Source organism: Pezoporus flaviventris, unplaced genomic scaffold (assembly GCF_033815535.1).
Source record: "Pezoporus flaviventris isolate CSIRO_AGI_PZ_B2104156 unplaced genomic scaffold, CSIRO_AGI_Pfla_v1 ptg000023l, whole genome shotgun sequence".
NCBI lineage: Eukaryota > Metazoa > Chordata > Aves > Psittaciformes > Psittacidae > Pezoporus > Pezoporus flaviventris.
Window position 1 is genome coordinate 18624510 of NW_026892571.1, and position 17949 is coordinate 18642458.

The following is a 17949-nucleotide window of genomic DNA, read 5'->3' on the forward strand; positions in this document are numbered from 1 at the left end:
ACACCCATAGAGGGGACTTTGCTCTGCAGGCCTGGCACGCTCCCGTGGCTGCTCTCCAGGGGGGAAAGTGTAAGGCTGTGTGTGTTTGAAGAGTAAACTCCGCTTGGTGCAAGTAATCTTGCTTATTAAATGAGATTGCGCAGCTTCCAGCACCAACTGGCTTAGCACAACAGCTGCCTTAATGTGCTTTATTTTATTGGCCTGATGTCAGATGCTAGCACTCAGTAAATCCTAACGAGGCTCCAGTGGCCAGATAAGATAGCTGCTGCTGGCTTTGGGCTCTTTCCAGTCTGCTCCATAGCATCAGAGGAGGCACTTGGCTGCGGAGAGGGCTGCTTGAGGCTGGTCGCTGGAGGGAGAGCAGAGACTGGGTGGTAATCTTGGGAAAGGTGGTGGGGGAAATAACTGGAAAAACTTATTTAAAAGCAATTGGTTTGTGATGGTGTGGGTATAACTCACTGGTCACGTTCTCCTTTTACCGAGTCATCAGCTTGTGGGATTTTGATGCTACTGCCTGTGAGTCCCATTTCCCATCTTTATCCTCAGCGTGGAGGTGATGCTCTATAAAAAATCATGTCCTTGTCCTGGGTTTGGAGACCCTGGGTTTGCAGAGGCTCTCTGCGTGGATCCGTGTGGAGCAAAGCACGTAGGAACCTTGCATGAGGACTCGGACACAGCCCTGACCCGTAACCAGGCTAGTAGGGCTTTCTGTGGCATGTTGGGTGTCACAGCACAGCTGTGAGTTAGGAGGACTTGAAGTATTCTAAACATTATTCACTGCAATACAAACTCTGGACCAGACAGACATTACGATACTAATTCTCAAGCTGCTGTGGCAGTGATGCTGTATCTCAAACTAATGAGTTCTTGGAGTGCAGTTCCATTGCAAGCCCTCAATCATCTCCATGGCTCACACAAATGGCTAATAGGAAGATACTGCCAAACTGATTTGAAATAAACCAGAATCTAAAAATAGGAAACAGCTAAGAGCCCCATTTATGAACAGCTTATTCTCCAAGGAAACTACAATCTGGTTAGGATCAGCACAAGGAGAACAATCCATTGGACATCTAGACAGCATCGAATAGACAAGAACAAAATGCAGCTGTCCTGGGTCAAACTGGAGGGCTGTTAGTCCAAAAGGCCACTGCAGCTGGGGATGCAGGGCAAACACCCAGGGAAGCGGATAACAAAAGGCAGCCATGTGGAGATGCTTCCGTGGAGGTGCTGCTTGAGCTTCTGGTTGACTTTCTGGTGGGTCTGGCAGCTTCTGTGGCTGTAGAAGGAGCTTAAGGCTCTGTGAATGCTGTGTCTTCTTATACAGGCTCAGGAAACCCAACAGGGCAAAATGAGCCTATCCTGGGTCGAAGTGTCCTGTGTCAGAGCCATACAGCCCGTGTGTGCTGTGTGCAGAAGGACCTCCCGTTGTTTGCTCTGAGTCACAGGGAGCCTGTGAGCTGGGAGGGAGTTGGCTTGGCAGGGTTTTAGTGCAAAACAGCCCAGCTGAAGCTATTGAAGAGCAAATGGCAAACACTGATTTACTCTGACAAAGCAACAAAAGGCTTAATTCAGTCTGCCAGCTCTGTTTAACTGTAAAGAGTGGTTTGGAGCGCCTCAAACACCTCTGGGTTCATGTTTCAGTGGTGTTGGTGGCTGTAGTCACATAGGAGCGGTGCAGCAGGCCTGAGTTATGCTGGGTGCTGCCTGCCTCTTGCTGGCTGTTCGACCAGCCTTGGTCCTGTGAGGAGCCCCAGTGTGATCCACAAAGGGCTTTGGTGGCAAGACCAGATCTTGGATAAACTCCCTGTGGAAACAACTGGGAAAAACAAATAGGGATGGAAACGGGGATATGTGCATCCTTCCTTTCTAGGAGACTGCCTATTTCCTGGTGGTTGGGGTGGGGGGGGTCATAGCCACCACTTGGTCTCATTTCTTAAAACCCATCCCTGGTTTATTAGTGTCTGCTTGCCACCATGCACTGCTGTAAGCTGCATCTAAGGGGAGGTAAAGGGCAGAACAGTGATGCTGTTGCCTGGATCTTCTGAGCAGGGTGTGATGGAGCAGAGACTTAAGGCTGGGGATTTTACCTGTGCCAATCAAGAGTAAATGGATTCAAAGCACCACCACACTCTAAATGCAGTGAGAAATGAATAACCAAAAGTCAGGCCCTACTTTCTCACTTGACAAGCCATGTGGTCGCCTAGCGCAGCGTTAGCAGATGCTCTGAATGACTGGAGAGGAAATTAGAGGGCAAGCACGTCGCTATGAAGTTTAAACAGACACATTTACCTGTCCTGTCCTGCCTGTGCCTCGCGTCATTTTATATTGCAGAAATTCAAACCACATTTGGGCTGATGTAAATGAAACGGTAATTTCTCAAGGAACTCTTTTATGGGCTGACCACAAACTGTACCTGGACCTGTCATTAGTTCCTCAGGAAAGAAGTTAGGAGTTTTATGAGGTTCTGGCATTGCTACAAAACCAGAAGGAAGGGGCTGTGGAGCCTTAATGAGCTGTGGGATACTCCATGCAGGGCTAGAAAGAGACAAGTCGTTTGAATGATGCTCAGGAAAAACTGATGTCAAATGTAACTTCTCCGCAGGAAGCAATTAGGGGACTGTGTGTGTCTTCTAAGTACACAGTTAGCCAAAGAGGAGGGGTCTGTGGGAGCTTTAGGGATTGCATCTCGCAGCGTGATTTCAGGCCTGCAAGCCAAAGGAGTGGAAAGCATCCCTCTGGAAAGAGGGTGCTGCCTTATGTCAAGCAAGAGGCAAATCTAAAGAGGACCAGGTTGACAGAAAGCTCTTCCTTAAGCGGGCACTGTTGTAGGAGATTGGCCCCCAGAGAACTGGGGCTAGCTCGCAATGCCTGGCTCTGACGTCCAACTTCTGGTAGATGCCATTGGTATGGGCAAAACACGTTTTCTCCATAAATAACTATTCCTTTATCTGCTGCTTATTGCAAGAAACCGGGCTTTTTGTAAAGCCGAGCATTCTTTGAAGTGCCACTTTTGTTTCTCCCTGCCTAGATCAACCCTGGCAGCAAAGCAGCCATGGCAAACCTGTGCCCGGGAGACATCATTCTGGCAATTAACGGGGAGAGCACGGAGCACATGACGCATCTAGAGGCACAGAACAAGATCAAAGCATGCGTGGACCAGCTCCTGCTCTCCGTGAACAGGTAGGTCCTCTTCTGCTTGAGCTGCTCTTGTGCCAGCCTTGCTGGGCTCTTCACAGCAGGCCCTGGGGCAGATGTGCCCTTAGGCTCAGCTCTGGTGCATCCTCATGGTCTGTGTAGGTGTTCTGCAGTTTAAAACACAGCATTATTTGCAAAAGGCCACTGATAGAAGAAATGGGTTTGGTTCATTTACACGTGTGGGTTATGATTTATACATTAAAGGCTCGTCCAGGCTGTGAGCTGGGTCAGGTCCTTCAACCCAGTGGAGGCTTTATCGACTCAAGCATCACACTGGGATCAAATCTCCTTTGGGCAGAGCCTCACACTTCATTAATACCCACCTGTTATTTTCCTAAGCATCTATTCAATAAATACACATCTGAAGGTCCTGCAAATCCCCTTTTTTAGAGTATTTCAAAGCACAGTGAAAGCTTGGAGTTGTTTTTTGGTATTAATCCTGTAGCTGGAAGTTCCCAATACAAATCACAAATGATCCAGGCAGAATGAGAGCTCCTTATAAGGCTCCCAAATGGCTAATGTTATCTGCGATAGGTTTAAATAAGTGTATACAAGTCCCCACTTCGGATTAAAAAGGCATTTCCTGCCATAAAGAGCTATCATTTACTGTTTATGCTTTCCTTGGAAAACACGTAGTTTGTGACTGGAAGCCTGGGCAGTGGGGAAAGCACAGCCGTAAATGGAGCAAAGCTTCTCTGGTTCCCCACAGTTCATCAGACAGCGGTGTCCGAGCGAAGGGGAATCCCATGAGCTCAGCCCATGCCATAGGGATGATGTGGCTTCAGCACTGGGAAACGAGCTAAAACAGAAACCCAAGGAAACCCTTCGCCCATGGGATTTCACCCAGCCAAGGAGGACGGGTGCTTTGCTTTCCATTGGGAGCAGCTCGGGGAGATTGGATGGCCTTGTACTCCAAACAGGAGCTGCAGGGGCAGGATGAGCGTTCCCCTCTGGGCTGTCCATGGGCTGGTGGAGCATTCCCGGGAAGAGGTGGAAATCCTCATGTTGTGATGGGAGCTGTTGCAGTGCTTTGGCAGCAGAACAACTTCATCAAGAGTTAGCTTTGAAAAGAGCTTTCACCTGCAGCATGGCAGCGTTTTATTGTCATGTGTGAGGGTTCCTGCAGCGTGACCCCAGGAGCTGAATTCCCACTTTTTCACCTCATTTTAGCCACTGGTACCAGTTGGTATCTGTTTCTCAGCTGAGATCAGACCTTGAGTACTCCTCCAGGGTACTGCTGGTGCCCACCCAGTCCCGTGGTTGGGAAGTGGTGCTTGAATCTTGCAGCCTGCTGGTGCCCTCTGGGCTCCTTCCATCCCATGCCCTTTCTCTGTGAACTCTTGACATTGTGTTACTGAGAGAGAACAAGATGGGCTTTGTTTTCCAGCTGTGGTCAGTAAGTGCCCTTTGACGAGGAAGGGAAATCAGAGTGGGGGAAGATGAGAAGGGAGAGTCAGTGTGGGGTCTGACAGGATGTCCAGTGTGACCCATCTGGGTTTTGGATTGAGGATGCAGAGAGCATTCAGTGTGATGGGAGGAGATACTGATTATCCTGCTTATGTGTCTGCTTCATTAAGACATTTGGGTGCACTGATGGGGAAACAAGAGCCAGGAGCAGTGACCATTTGTGGGCAGAATGAGACATTAGAGTGCAGAACTGTCCCATGCAGCACAGGCAAAGCCTCTTCTCTGTGCTTGAGAGGGAGCAATTGAAGTGGGATTTCTGCTGTGATGCAAACTTTGGCCACAGCCAGGCATAACTGGATGTCAGGACTGCAAATAGATCAGTGCATCTCACTGACCAGATGAACATGCAGCCAGGTAAGAGAAAACAGCATCAAACCCTATGTGAGGTTCCTAATGCTGGGCTCAGGGAAGCTCTGTATCTGATCTTCCACATCATCCTGGGGAGGCTGAGGGAGGCTGTGTCTGGAGGGCATCAGCAGCAGCATAGACGCTGTGGTGAGAAGCTGGCAGAGCTTGGGCATTTTTTCTCCAGACCTCGGGTGGAAAAGCTGCTTTGTTTTCTAAGAGTAACACAGGCTTGATGAATCCCATCTGGATTCTCCACAGTGATGTGTGTTTGTGTGAACAAGGACTTGCACATTAAAATCAGTGATGTTCCTTGCAATCAAGCCTTTCTTATCCTGGAAGACAGTCAGTGCTCAGGCAAGTGCACGCAGCAAGTCTAAGGCACAGAGATAACCCCCTCAGCAACGTAGCTCATCCTCTTCCTGCTTATATATATTTATATTATTTACTTATATATAAAACTGTGTTTTCTTATCTCCTGCAAAGAAAGTCATCTCAGCCCCTTTGAACATTACCACCTCTCATGGTTATGCTGCAGCCCTGGTTATTAGGGAGGACTTGTTCCCTCAGATCAGGTTATGCCTCAGACAAAAGCAGCCCTAAGCTTGGATCAGGGCCGTGCTTTGCTTGAGGCCAGTGCTGAGTGCCTGAAGGACCTTGGGTGCTGGACAGGAGACCTTGTGGCATCAGCGATGCTGTTCCTGCTGCCGCACGCTGCTGGAAGGTCCTTGGCAGCGCTGCCCAGACCTGCCCGTCTGTGCTGGAGGGGGAAGGCGAGCCCGAGAGCTCCTTTGGAGCTGTTGCCTGCCAGCTGGGCGCACGCGGTGCTGCATCCTTCCTGAGGAGCTGGCCACAAGCCCGCTCTGGGAAGGGGACGTTGCAGCTTCTCAGGTGCGCTGGGGGATGTGGCTCTCGTGTTCCCTGCAGCACAGGGTCCCTGCTGGTGTCTGGAGGCTGCCCCTGCTCTTGAGCTGTGATGAGGGTGGGAAAACACTGGCACAGGTTGCCCAGAGAAGTGGGGGATGCCCCATGCCTGGAGACATTCAGGACCAGGCTGGATGTGGTTCTGGGCAGCTGGATCTCATTGAAGGTGTCCCTGCTCATTGCAGGGGTTGGAACCGGATGAGCTTTGAAGGCCCCTTCCAACCCAAACCATTCTATGAGCCTTCTTTAAAAATCTCTTCTCTGTCCTTTATCAAGGGCTTTAAGTGCCCTTGGGGTGGTTGTCCCTTCTTCTTGACATCCCCATTCCCTAAAGCCTTTCTTGGATAGACCCCTGTCCCCCTGAAGTTAACAGGTGCTCTGTCACCTGTTTTGTTGGGTCTTATGTTGCCCCAATATGTATGGGGCCGTTTCTGGGCAGCGATGCTGTGGAAAGCAAAGCAGCACAGGAGCCTCACTGTTCCGAAAGGGAGCAGAGCAGCTGTGGAAACCTCTTCCCAGCTCTGGATGCTGTTTTGCTCTGGGCAACCCTGGCAGGGCAAGGATGAGGGGCTGAGAAGGAAGCAAGTGGTGTGCATAGGCTGGGATAACCCAGATTCCATATGGATGGCAGTGGTGTGCAGCGTTGTGCTTGCAGTGCGGATCAGATTTGTTCTCATGTGCTCGAGCCTGAGTGACCAAACCCAAGTGCAGAACTGCAGTGAGATTTACAGCCACGAGCTGTGCCCTGCTGCAGGATGGATAACTGGATCCTGCTTCCCAGCGGATGAGCAGCATGAAGAGAGCCCTCATGGACCAGTGCACTGCTATGGTTCTGTTGAGTCTGCCTGGAGACTTGGTGTGAAGACTGTCTCTTTATTCCTGCTCTCTGTACAGAGATGGAGCTTCTCTGGGCGTTTCTATGGGAGAAAGCCCAGTACTGATCCTGCTGGACGTGGAGCCCCAGAAGTCCCTGGAAGCTCCTGCAGTTGATGTTCTTCCGAGCCCGCCTCCCCCTGCTCGTGGAGGTGTTGTCGGGGTCTGTTTGCAGCGGATGGGAAGGATGACAGTGTGTGATGTTCTCGAGTTTCCAGTGAAAGCACAACTGAAAGAGTGAATCACAGCTTCCCCTCTGGAGCTCCTCGAGGAGCAATCGAGAGGAAAACCGGCAGCTTTCCAGAGCCTCGCTACACAGCCATGGTTTCAGCCGAGAGGAATGAAGGAGGAGAAATCCCACAGCTTCTCCTTCACGTAGCCTGGATGAGCTGGGTCCGTAGGGGTGAAAACCCTGCATCAGGATATAGGGATGGATCCAGCACCTTATGGTTGTCACAGTGAGGTTCACAGTCCTGGGGAATTAGAAGCATCATCTGTACCTGCTTCTACACCAAGTTCAGCTCCTGGAAGACTGATGGCCATATCAGTGATAAAAATCAGTGTGACCTTAGGGATGTGCTACTGTGGGAGGCGAATGGTGTTCAGGAGATGGGCAGGAACCTGCAGTCAACCCCTTCCAGAAGGGACCATACAGATTGGGGTGGCTCTGGAGGCTTGCATGGCTGTCGCCTGCTCAGCCGGTCTGGCACCTTCCCAAGTGCTAAATGTTAGTTTATAAGGGGATGGAGAAATGAGAAATTCAGTAAGACCCGGGAATTGCTGGGACTGAAAAGCAGCTCTGCAAAGGGAGGGAACAAGACGTGCTGATGGTTACCAGGTGAAAAAACATTTTGGTAGATATATGTGAGCATGTGCAAGTAATCTTCTGAGGATGGTGTTGAGTCCCTTAGAAAACAAGTATCTGAAGGGGGCCTATAGGGATGCTGGGGAGGGGCTCTTCATTAGGGACTGGAGTGACAGGACAAGGGGTAATGGGTTAAAACTGAAACAGGGGAAGTTTAGATTGGATATAAGGAGGAAATTCTTTCCTGTGAGGGTGGTGAGGCACTGGAATGGGTTGCCCAGGGAGGTTGTGAATGCTCCATCCCTGGCAGTGTTCAAGGCCAGGCTGGATGAAGCCTTGGGTGAGATGGTTTAGTGTGAGGTGTCCCTGCCCATGGCAGGGGGGTTGGAACTGGATGATCTTAAGGTGCTTTCCAACCCAAACTATTCTATTCTAAGTGCTGGGATATGAGGTGTCTGCACCTTTATTTAGCTATGTCTTGTTCATGGGTCCGTTTCCCACAAGGCCCCATGGTGAAGGCCTGGTGCTACCCTAGGTCAAGTTGCTTAGGGTTGTCCTAGCAGTGTTAAAATAGAGCAGTGCTGTTAGTGCAGGGTAATGATTTCCACATAGCTGCCTTTAATCCCCTACAACGCAGCTGAAAGCACTTTTCACGTTCTTGAGCCGTAAATTAAACAACTCGGAACATTTGAGGGCAGCATCTGATCTCTGACCCATTACACTGGGAAAGAGTGGTTATGTTTTTGCTGTTGCCCAAGCACAATATTGTGGCTGTTGGTAGCGTGACCCTGCTGCCAGGGTGGCTTGGGGTGGCCACCAGCAGTCCATTGTGCAGGAGCTGCCCATGGCATCGTGCTCTGTCAGAGCCATCTCCTAATCATTTCGGATTACCTGGGATTCTGCTGCTCCTGGGGTAAAGGAGTCTCCTTGTGTAAGCATGAATGCTCATCAAGCTTGTGACTCGTGTTCTGTTTGGTGAGCCCAGTGTTTCTTCCATTCTCTTTTGCCTTTAAAAGTGCTAAATAGAACCTAAATTGTGCTGTATCAGCTGAATTTCAGGGTGGTTCGAGTGGAAGCTGTGGCTGGGGTGAGCCTGGCTTTGTTCAGGCCATCCCTGTGAGCTGTATGAGGCTGTCTTGTTTATGCCAAGAACTTTTGGTCACTCTAAAGAATTGATGGTGAAGCCTGGAGTTGTTAAAAGCACTAATTATGAATGGATTTCAGCATGCAAACCCAAGTCTGACCGTGCCTTTAAGTGTAAAGACACCTATAATGACTAGTTCAGGTGCTTTCTGGTACCTAAATCAGTGTGGCCTTTGTTGTTCAGGGGTATGGATAACTGTGAAACCCCAACTAGGAGGTGTTGGCAGTTGCAGTGACTGAATGCTGTAGCTTCATGCAAAGCATTTTACTGCTGTTGCTATTATCTTCTGCAATCAGAATCTCTTTCTGAATCTTGATTCTTATTTACTGGCAAACTGAAGTCTTCGGGGATCCTTCAAGCTGTGTTTGGCATGTGGGCACCAGAATGGAGAGAAGGGGAATGTCATAACTGCCCCATGTCAGCAGCAGCGTGAGTGTGCGTCAGGCTGTGACTCAATGCAGGGGTAGAAGCACGGAAATAATAATGATGGTCTCTGCCAATGTAATTAGGCACTTTGATTGTTCTGGGCCCCCAGATGAAATTCTTAATGTGGAAGTAATATACACAGCCCTGCGTCGTGGCAAAAAGCGAGTTGGGATTGCTCAGAACGCTGCCCTTCCTGGGAAGGACGATTTCCTTTGTCCCACCAAAAACAGTTGGAAAGACCCACCTAAAACCAAATAATGACAGTAAAGGTAATTTATCAGAACAGGACGTAGCTACGAGAAGAGTATGTTATGCCCTGTTGGAAAAGCTGTGATGGTAGTGCTAAGCAGTGGTTTGGAACGCGCAAAAAAGGCTTAAATCCTCAGGGAATGGATCTAAAGTGTGCTAAAGCCACTTTAGTGTCTTTGCTTTTGGTAGGTTTCGGATCAGACCCTGAATTTGGAGAGGTGGGTTTGTATGCTGACTGGTTTAAATGGAAAATCACCTCAAGAATTCTGGGTTAAACCCATGCTCCTTATGTTTCACACTTGGCCTCTGCAGATAATTAAACCAAAGCTGCATGTGGTATGTGCCGGGGCCAGAGTCTGATGGCAAAGGATGCTTGGTCATGGCAAGTGATCTGTGCCCATTGGAACACAACCTGTTTTCATTAGGTGGTGTGGATTATGATGATGAACAGGATAGTTTGTGTTTGAAACCCTTATCTCCATGCAGTCTCCATCTCCCATCTCAACCTCTTAGCATCCAGAAAAGCCTGTGTATGTGCCTGCTGGCTGTTCCCTGCACCCCTGCAGCTCCCTCCTGCTCCAAGCGCTGGAGATCACATTCCAGCCATGCCCCTGGATGCAGGGAAAAAATGATCGGGCACATGGAAACCCTTTGGAGAGTGGGAGGACTGAGATGCATTTGTGAATGGAAACTGTATTTTTAGGGCTTTTTAAATCTGGCACCTGTTGAAAGGGTCAGGATGATTCAGACAGGGCTGTGTAAGCCTTCTCCCTGAAAGGCATTGGTATAGTTGTAGTTTAGGATATAGACTTGCCAGGGATTGCAGATAGATAGCTAGATACACATAATCAAACCCTATTTCAGGATTCAGGGCCAGAATAAAGGGGCAAAGCCAGGACTATGCAGAACAAAACCACCACAAGCCTGTCTGCTGATTTCTTGGACTAAGTTTGTATCTTAAACTCTGCACTAAGTTAAAGCTCGTAGCTCAAGAAGGGGTTTGAGCTTCATGGGTTCAATAGCATGGAGCTGGCATCTTCTCTATTTACTATTGTAACACTTCTGAGGATAACTTTAGGGAAACATGTACATGTAGTCATTCCCTGGCAGGCCTATATGCTATTGTGTATTTGGGGTTTGTGGTTTGTTTGGGGTTTTTGGTCTGCTTTCGGTTGGGTGGTTTTGTTTGTTTGTGTTTTCAGAAGCCTGGGTTTTGCTGTTTGAGGGGTTTTTTTGAGCTTGTGCGGGTTTTGTTTTGCTCTTTAAAGCGATTTTAATTGGAGTTTCCTTAATTTCCCATTGCAGAGCCGAAGGAAAGACCTGGTCACCCCCTGTTCTGGACGATGGCAAGGCTCAAGCGTACAGGATCAACATAGAGCCGGAACCACAGGTACGGCAGCAGCAGCCCTGCACTGGCTGGGAGAGGAGATCCATGTCTGGGGTCCGGAAAGCCCTCAGCTCTTTCTGTAATCCTTGGAATTTCTATGTGGGGTTTAAAGCATGATGTTCACTAGACATCTATCTCTGTGCAGGTCTTGCTGTGCTTTCCTTTCCTGTGGTGAATCAGATCCCTGAGTCAATCTGGCTTAAACCCAGCTCCATCACCGCCTTCTCCCCAAGCTAGGCTGTGTTGAATCAGCTTGCCAGTGGCACAAGGAGCCCAGGCAGTGCCATGAGGTGGGCAGGACCCAGCACAGACCCTTTCTCGAGGGCAGTGACCAACCTCATGGTCAGCATTGTGTTTGATGGAGCTGTTGGGAGCATTCCAAAGGGTGCTGCCCTGATGCCTGCCCTGCCTGGAGCAGAGCACAGCACACCTGGGGTCTGCTTGCACCTCCTTTGGCTGAGATGCCTCCATCTCTGCTGTTTCCAGCATCCACCGCACTCTCCTAATCCCATGATGCTGATTCACTTCACGTGGTGGTGTGGGGTTTTCTTTTTATCTGTCTCGTTATAGAACCCCAGACTGGTTTGTGTTCGAAGGGAGCTTAAAGCTTATCCAGTTCCAACCCCTGCGACTGGCAGGGACACCTTCCACTAGAGCAGCTTGCTCCAAGCCCCATCCAGCCTGGCCTTGAACACTACTAGGGATGTGGAGCATCCGTCTTTCTCTTCCTTCTCTCTGTTTTGCAGCTTGTCTCTTCCCTCTCTCTTCAGCTCTTTTCCCACCAGCATTCTGCTTGTCGCTTGCCCTGCCTTCCTGCCCCATGGTCTCCAGGGCAGCGCTGCCTTCAGCAGCATCCTGATCCTGGGAGGTGGATGGATCTGCGCAAATCTCCATCTTCTGTACCTATCTCTTGACTAGCACCTTGTTAGTGAGGTCAAAGATGGCTTTTGTTCTCTTCCGGCTCCTTAAAGGGAAGAGGAATGGTGTTTTGCTCCTTTCTGCCTCTGAGCTACCCGACCTTAGGGTTTTAGATGTGTTGGTCCATGATACATGCTGAAAAGTATCTGTGGAATGAGGAGGAGACCAGGAGGAGTGTTCAGATGGTTTACTTCTCAAAGGTGGTTTGTCTTACGGGCTGTTTCATGAGAGGATTTCCTCCAGCATGTGCAGATGCTGCTGGATTAGCTCTGATGCTCCTATCTAGAGGTGGCTTTTGCAGCGTCCAGACAGGGGTCCCAGGATCCCTCCACAGCTCTCCCTTGGCTCAGTCCAGAAGGAATACAAGACCTGCAAGGGTGGAAAAGGGCAGGATGATGCTGTAAGGAGTGGTGTTGGCTTCATTTCCCTTTGGTGAGGCGTGAGCAGAGAGCGCCAGCAGCAGAATCTCCCCCAAGTAAGGAGGATGAGTGTGAGGTTCCCCAGACAAGGAGCAGACCTGCATAGTCCCGCCTGGAACCTGTTAACTGTAGCAGCCATGTGGATTATGGAAGTCTTTCACATTCCTATAGCGGGCAGAGGGGTTTTCAGCTGCCAGCCCTGCACAACAGCAGCACCAGCAAACCCACCCCGGGGTCACGCACCAGCAGCTCGTGGGTCTTCCCTGCCCTGAGCAGCAGAGCAGGGGGATCTGTGCGCTTGGGCTTTGAGTCCTGGCCACATTTGCTTCATTAATCAATTACAGCAATCTCTCCTGACAGATACTTTCTTCTTAATAGACTTTAATGTGCCTCAAACCCTGTGAATAATGTTAAATGAGGAACATGTGCAGCAGTCCCACTGCCAGATACAACATTTCTGAGGTTTAATGCAGACTGGATCTGAATCTGACTATTAATATATGTTACATATGGATCTCTTTAAAAATTAGACAGTTACAAAGACTATAATGAAGGGGGAGAGATGGATTTTCCTGAATCCAGACCTACACTGAAAGCGTATAAATCTGGGGAGCGCTCAGCGGGTAAAGCAGATGTGTTTGTGGCAAAGCACTGAGGCATGTGAACAAGAATAAGCAGGCACAGACAGCAGGTTCATAGGATCGTGGAATTAGGGCATGGATTGGGTTGGAAGGGACCTTAAAGCTCCTCCAGCTCCAACCCCTGCCACAGGCAGGGACACCTTCCACTGGAGCAGCTTGCTCCAAGCCCCTGTGTCCAACCTGGCCTTGAACACTGCCAGGGATGGGCAGCCCCTGGTTTTGCATCCAGGTTCCTGCTCTTGCTCTCTTTTTGGTGGCTGTATCCCCGCATTGTCTTGCTTAATGGCTTCTTGTGTTTCCCAGAGAGGAGATCAAGGAGATTGCATACACATATTAGAATGCTCTTGCTGTGATTGACTCCTCGAACTGAGACTGTGCCTTGAGCATGACGCTGACTGCTTGGGACATGTGCCAGCAGCTATCCTAACCCCTGAGTTATTGCTGATGCCCTTATGACTTGAACGATGCTAAGGGTGATCCTCAGCACCCGAGGGTACAGACCCTCACAGCGGGGATCCCATCCCCTGGGAGCAGAGATGCTGGTCATGGCCGGAGTCCCCTCTGGAGCAATGCCATGAGACCCTGGGCTGTATTCATCCAGCCCCTGTTGCAAAGACGTTTGTTAGACTGTGAGGAAGAAAAGGCTCATTGTGAAGTAATGGCTTGGCTCAATATATGTAACCTTTAAGCACGCTTCCTCGCTTCTGGGAACAAACAAACTGCTTTGAAACCCAGTTCTGCTAGAAATGTGCCCTCAGATCACAGAAGCAGGGCTGGGGCTGCTCCTTTTCAACAAGGGGCTGAGAATTTTGCTCCTTGAAAAGGGTTTTGAGAGCTTTACCCCGTGTGGCCTTTCCAGTAATGCGAAGCACATTTTCCTTCTTCCAGGCTTTACTCTATCAACTTTTCCATTGTGCTGCGCAAAGATGTCTTGGAAGTCTTTTGACTTGTGACTGCAGCAGTTCTTGCTGGAGGCCCTGGAAGATGTGAGCACGAGCAGAGTGCCTAAATCTGTGTGATTTCTAGGAAAGCATGCGCCCTATAATTGGGTACATGTTTGTTTATTTAGGTGCAGTGTTTGTCTTGAAGGCAGCGAGGCTTGCAGTTATCTTTGTGCGAGAGAACTGGGAAGGTGTGGGCCAGCTGATGACCTCTCCTCTCTTCCTAAATGTGTCGTGGTTTCTCAGTTGAGCTTTGTGGAAAACCCCTACTTGGAGACTAAGAATGTAATGAGTCCTCCTTCTAAAAACTTGGATTAAGGTTGTGACTGCAGGGAATCACTGCGCTTGCAACAGAGGAGCCTGGATTCAGAGAGAGCTGCTTGTTCACAGTTCGAATCGACACTGAACAGGGTGGTAGCGAGTCACCTTCATGAAATAGTAGGACTTTAAAAAGTAGGTTTTGGTTATCAGTTGGTTACACTGCACAAGTCTGCCCTTAACAGCAAGGACCTAGAGAGGAGGGCGCAACCTCAGTGACATTCATACTTACATCCTGACCAATGAGCCGTGTGTCTGGCAGGACCTGTGGGGATGCTGCGGCGTGGCTCAGTCCTCTCCAGCCAGCAATGCTGTCACCTGGAGTCAGGGTTTCCATCACAGTGGAATGACATAGCTGCTGATGCATTGGGATCTCTGGTCTCCAGGTACAAAATCACTGCTGATGCATTGGGATCTCCAGTCTCAGAATACAAAAATCACTGCTGATGCATTGGGATCTCTGGTCTCCAAATACAAAATCACTGCTGATGCATTGGGATCTCTGGTCTCCCTTTGCTGCCAGCTCTTTGCCCAGTGTTGGTGTCCCTGTGGGCCCTGGCAGATGGAGAGAATGGGGTCACCAGCCCATCAGTTCCTGGAGATCTTGCTGTCTTCAGCTTCCTGCAGTGTGAGCTCACTGGTCAGAATACCACCATGTGGTGCTAATAAGGGGAGAGGATGTTTGCTCCTTGACTGTTCCTTTACTGCCAGAATCAGCAGCTTTCTGGCCCTGGGCTTTGGGGCACAGCCCATCAGTGCTAACTGACAGTAGATCAAGTGTCTGGCTGGGAGGATAATTGCTGCAGGAATTAATTGGCAGCGTGTAGCCAGAGCTGGAATAGGATGAAAGTGCTCCCAGACCTGGACACTTGGCTAAAATAAGCTACATGGGGTTGAAGGCTGGGTTTCCTCCGGCTGTCCGGGAGGGAGAGGCACTTCCCGCAGGTCGGCCTGGTTGCCATGGGAATGGCATCCCAGTGCCACCCAAGCGGGATGCTGGAAGATCCAGTGACATGGTGTTCTCAGGGATGGGGATGGTGGGTCAGTGCTCCTGTCCCCTTTGCCTTGGTCCTCGCTTATGCTCTGCTTCACGAGAAGCAGCTTTCCAAGTCCAGCCAAGGGCTGAGCTCTGAGCCATGGAGAAGAGCTGGTCTTTTGTTATTGAGGATGAACGACTCCACACTTAATAGAGTTCAAGTTCTGAACGGGCTGCTGTTGTGCAGGAAGCTTCCATACATCTTTGAAGGCTTGGCACAGGCCACACTTATTCCTGTGAACCAGGGGTTAAATCCTCCTCGATGGAGAGGTGGGATTTCCTTTCTCAATGTGACCGACCTTCCTTCCTCCTTGGTCCCAGGCGGGACGGGCCACGGCTGCTCCTGGGAAAGCTCTGGCAGGACCCTTGGTCCCCAGCAGATGGGTATGGGACAGAGGGAGGGGAAACCGCCTGCCTTGTGCTTTGGGGAAAACAAAGAGGATGAGATAATGCCCTGGCATGCGACGGGCTCCCGGCACATGGGAACTGGCAGCTTGTTGTTTGAGGGCTGAGTTAATAGCAGAAACATGCCGAATCCTGACGGCGGCTGTAAGCGGAATCAGCCTTCAACTGCGGGTACTCGGGCAGCGTTTCACACCCCAGCATCAGGGGTTCATACACCACTAGAACCTGCTGGTCTGATTTACTGGGTGAAGAGGTTGCACGCAAGCTGGTGTGCACTTGTGTGCATTTCTCTCCTGTGATAGGTTATCGAGTCATTTGAGAGCAAAGGAGTTTCCTCAGTGCCAGTGTACCATGTTGAACTGTTGTAGCTGTTACCTTTCATGTGGAATCCTTCAGGTATCTCTAAATGAATCAGCATCTCTGATTTTCAACAATCCCAATATATGAAAGAGGTAAAAAGTAGTGTTAAGATAAAGGGGGAAAAAATGGGGATGGAAACTTAAAAATGGTGTTTTCTTCTGTTCAGGTAACAAATAGTTTGTTCTCATTGAAGGTGAACAGGAACTATACTGAAATAATAACAATGTGGGTTGATTTAGAAAATGCAGGTGGATAAAGAGACAACACAGATACATACCATGTTATTTCAGCTGATAACATCGGTTTCAGTGATGACTCTGTTAACGCAGGTAAGGAAACTGCCTGCTTGTGTACTCAGAAATACAGTGTTTGGTTGGAAGCATACATGTAGCTCAGTGGTTTTGTTCTTAGCCTTTGGGGACAAGTAAGTTATCCTATTTCATTTTCCTTGTTGCTTGCTTAAGATGAGGAATTGCTCTTTGCAGTCACTTGTGTGACCTGCTGGGGCGAGAGGATGCAGGGAGAGGCTGGGACCAGAGGAGGGATGCAGGGAAGGGGGATGCTCGCTGTGGTCCCCGGACTCCTGTGTACCTTACCCTGTATTTTACTGAAAGAGCCATTCAGATAAGCTGGACTGATGAAGTTGGAATCTACTGGGTTTAAGCATGGGACCTTGTACAAGGGCCTATAGGGACAGAGCAAGGGGAGATTGAGGTGAGCTCTTAGGCAGAGCTCTTCCCCGGGAGGGTGCTGAGGCGCTGGCACAGGGTGCCCAGAGAAGCTGTGGCTGCTGCATGCACTTTAAGGTTCCTTCAGCCCAAACCAGGCTGGGATTCTACCTCCCAATGTATTTCCACTGCTTGTGCAGAACAGCTTTGTCTGCAGAGCTCTGCCCAAGGGTGTTTGGAAAACACAACCATTCCCTCCTGTGCCCCCCCTTCAGCGGGGCTGTGATCCCCAGCTATCTTGCTTTTGTATGCAAGTGTTAATAAACCCAATACATCTGTACAAAGCCCTCCTCTGTCTGCTTGTCCTACACCCCCCTGCACCCTTGATATTAAAAACATGCCCTCTGCGCTGCAGCAGGCGAGATAAATGGAAACACATTTGGATCATTCCTGCCGGGCTCGGGTAACTGGTTTCTATTGCTGTGAGGTTTTAAGAGACCGCTGGTGAGCCAGGTAGCTTAAGGGATGAAGCTGTGGCATCGCAGCTCGGGTCCCTCTTGAGCTCCTTAATTCACATGAGGGCTGTGGCTGCTCCCAGGGGTGAAGATGTTCACTGAACCTGCAGTCATCAGGCCCTTGCTGTGGCCAAGACTGTGATCAGACCGAGGTGGAAGTGTCCATTCCTTAAGGAGCTGTGGAGCTCACCTCTAATAGTGAGAGACTGTCCCTGGGTTAGATGCATGATGTCCTTGTGCTGTGCAATGTATAGTCCAGAACATGTGTGTGTGCAAATACAGAGCTGGAATAGCCTACCCTAAACCCACTTTATTTTGCTAAAACCTCATTTTAAACCAAAGCTGCTTCTTGTGAGAGCCCTCCTTTAGTAAGGGGTGGATGTCTTCCTCCTGGAGGCTGAGAAATGCATAACCAATGTTTAAAAATAGCTTAAGAAATTTCCCTGTCCATGCAAATGTGTTTCAGATGACTTTTGTTAAGGCTGTTACGATGCTGTCAAAAATAACACATTGTTTGAATGTACTATACTATAAATGAGCTATAGGAAACATCGAGCTTCTGCCTCTCTGGTGCTGTCGCTGCTGATGCCAGTGCTCCCAATGGGGTGAGCCTCATCCTGGCATCGGTGTGTTCAGCCAAGCCCCAGCTCCTGGAGTCTTGTGTTTATGGAATTACACCTGGAATCCAGAGCCAGGCTGCTGTATGTGGAGGTACCTGGGTTTTACCTGAGGAAATGGGGGTTTGGGGCTGGAAACTGGCAGTGACGCACGGTGGTGGGGCTGACCTCAGCCTGCTCCCATGCTGTAACATAGGAAGCACTGGAGACTCTCACGTCATGCTTTAGCCACAGCTTGCAGGGGTTCCAGCAGGAATTGCAGCGTGTAAAACAGAAAGAAACTCTTTAAAGTGAGC

General features: G+C 49.7%; 1 protein-coding gene across 1 annotated transcript in view; it reads left to right on the plus strand.

The window, feature by feature from the left end:
* The window catches only part of PDLIM4 (PDZ and LIM domain 4), a 40675-nt gene that overhangs the window by 7873 nt on the left and 14853 nt on the right, over positions 1–17949 (plus strand). Inside the window, exons 2-3 of the mRNA XM_061457108.1 lie at positions 3029–3180; positions 10734–10818. Coding sequence (XP_061313092.1) covers positions 3029–3180; positions 10734–10818 — 237 coding nt within the window. The remainder of the gene's footprint in view (positions 1–3028; positions 3181–10733; positions 10819–17949) is intronic.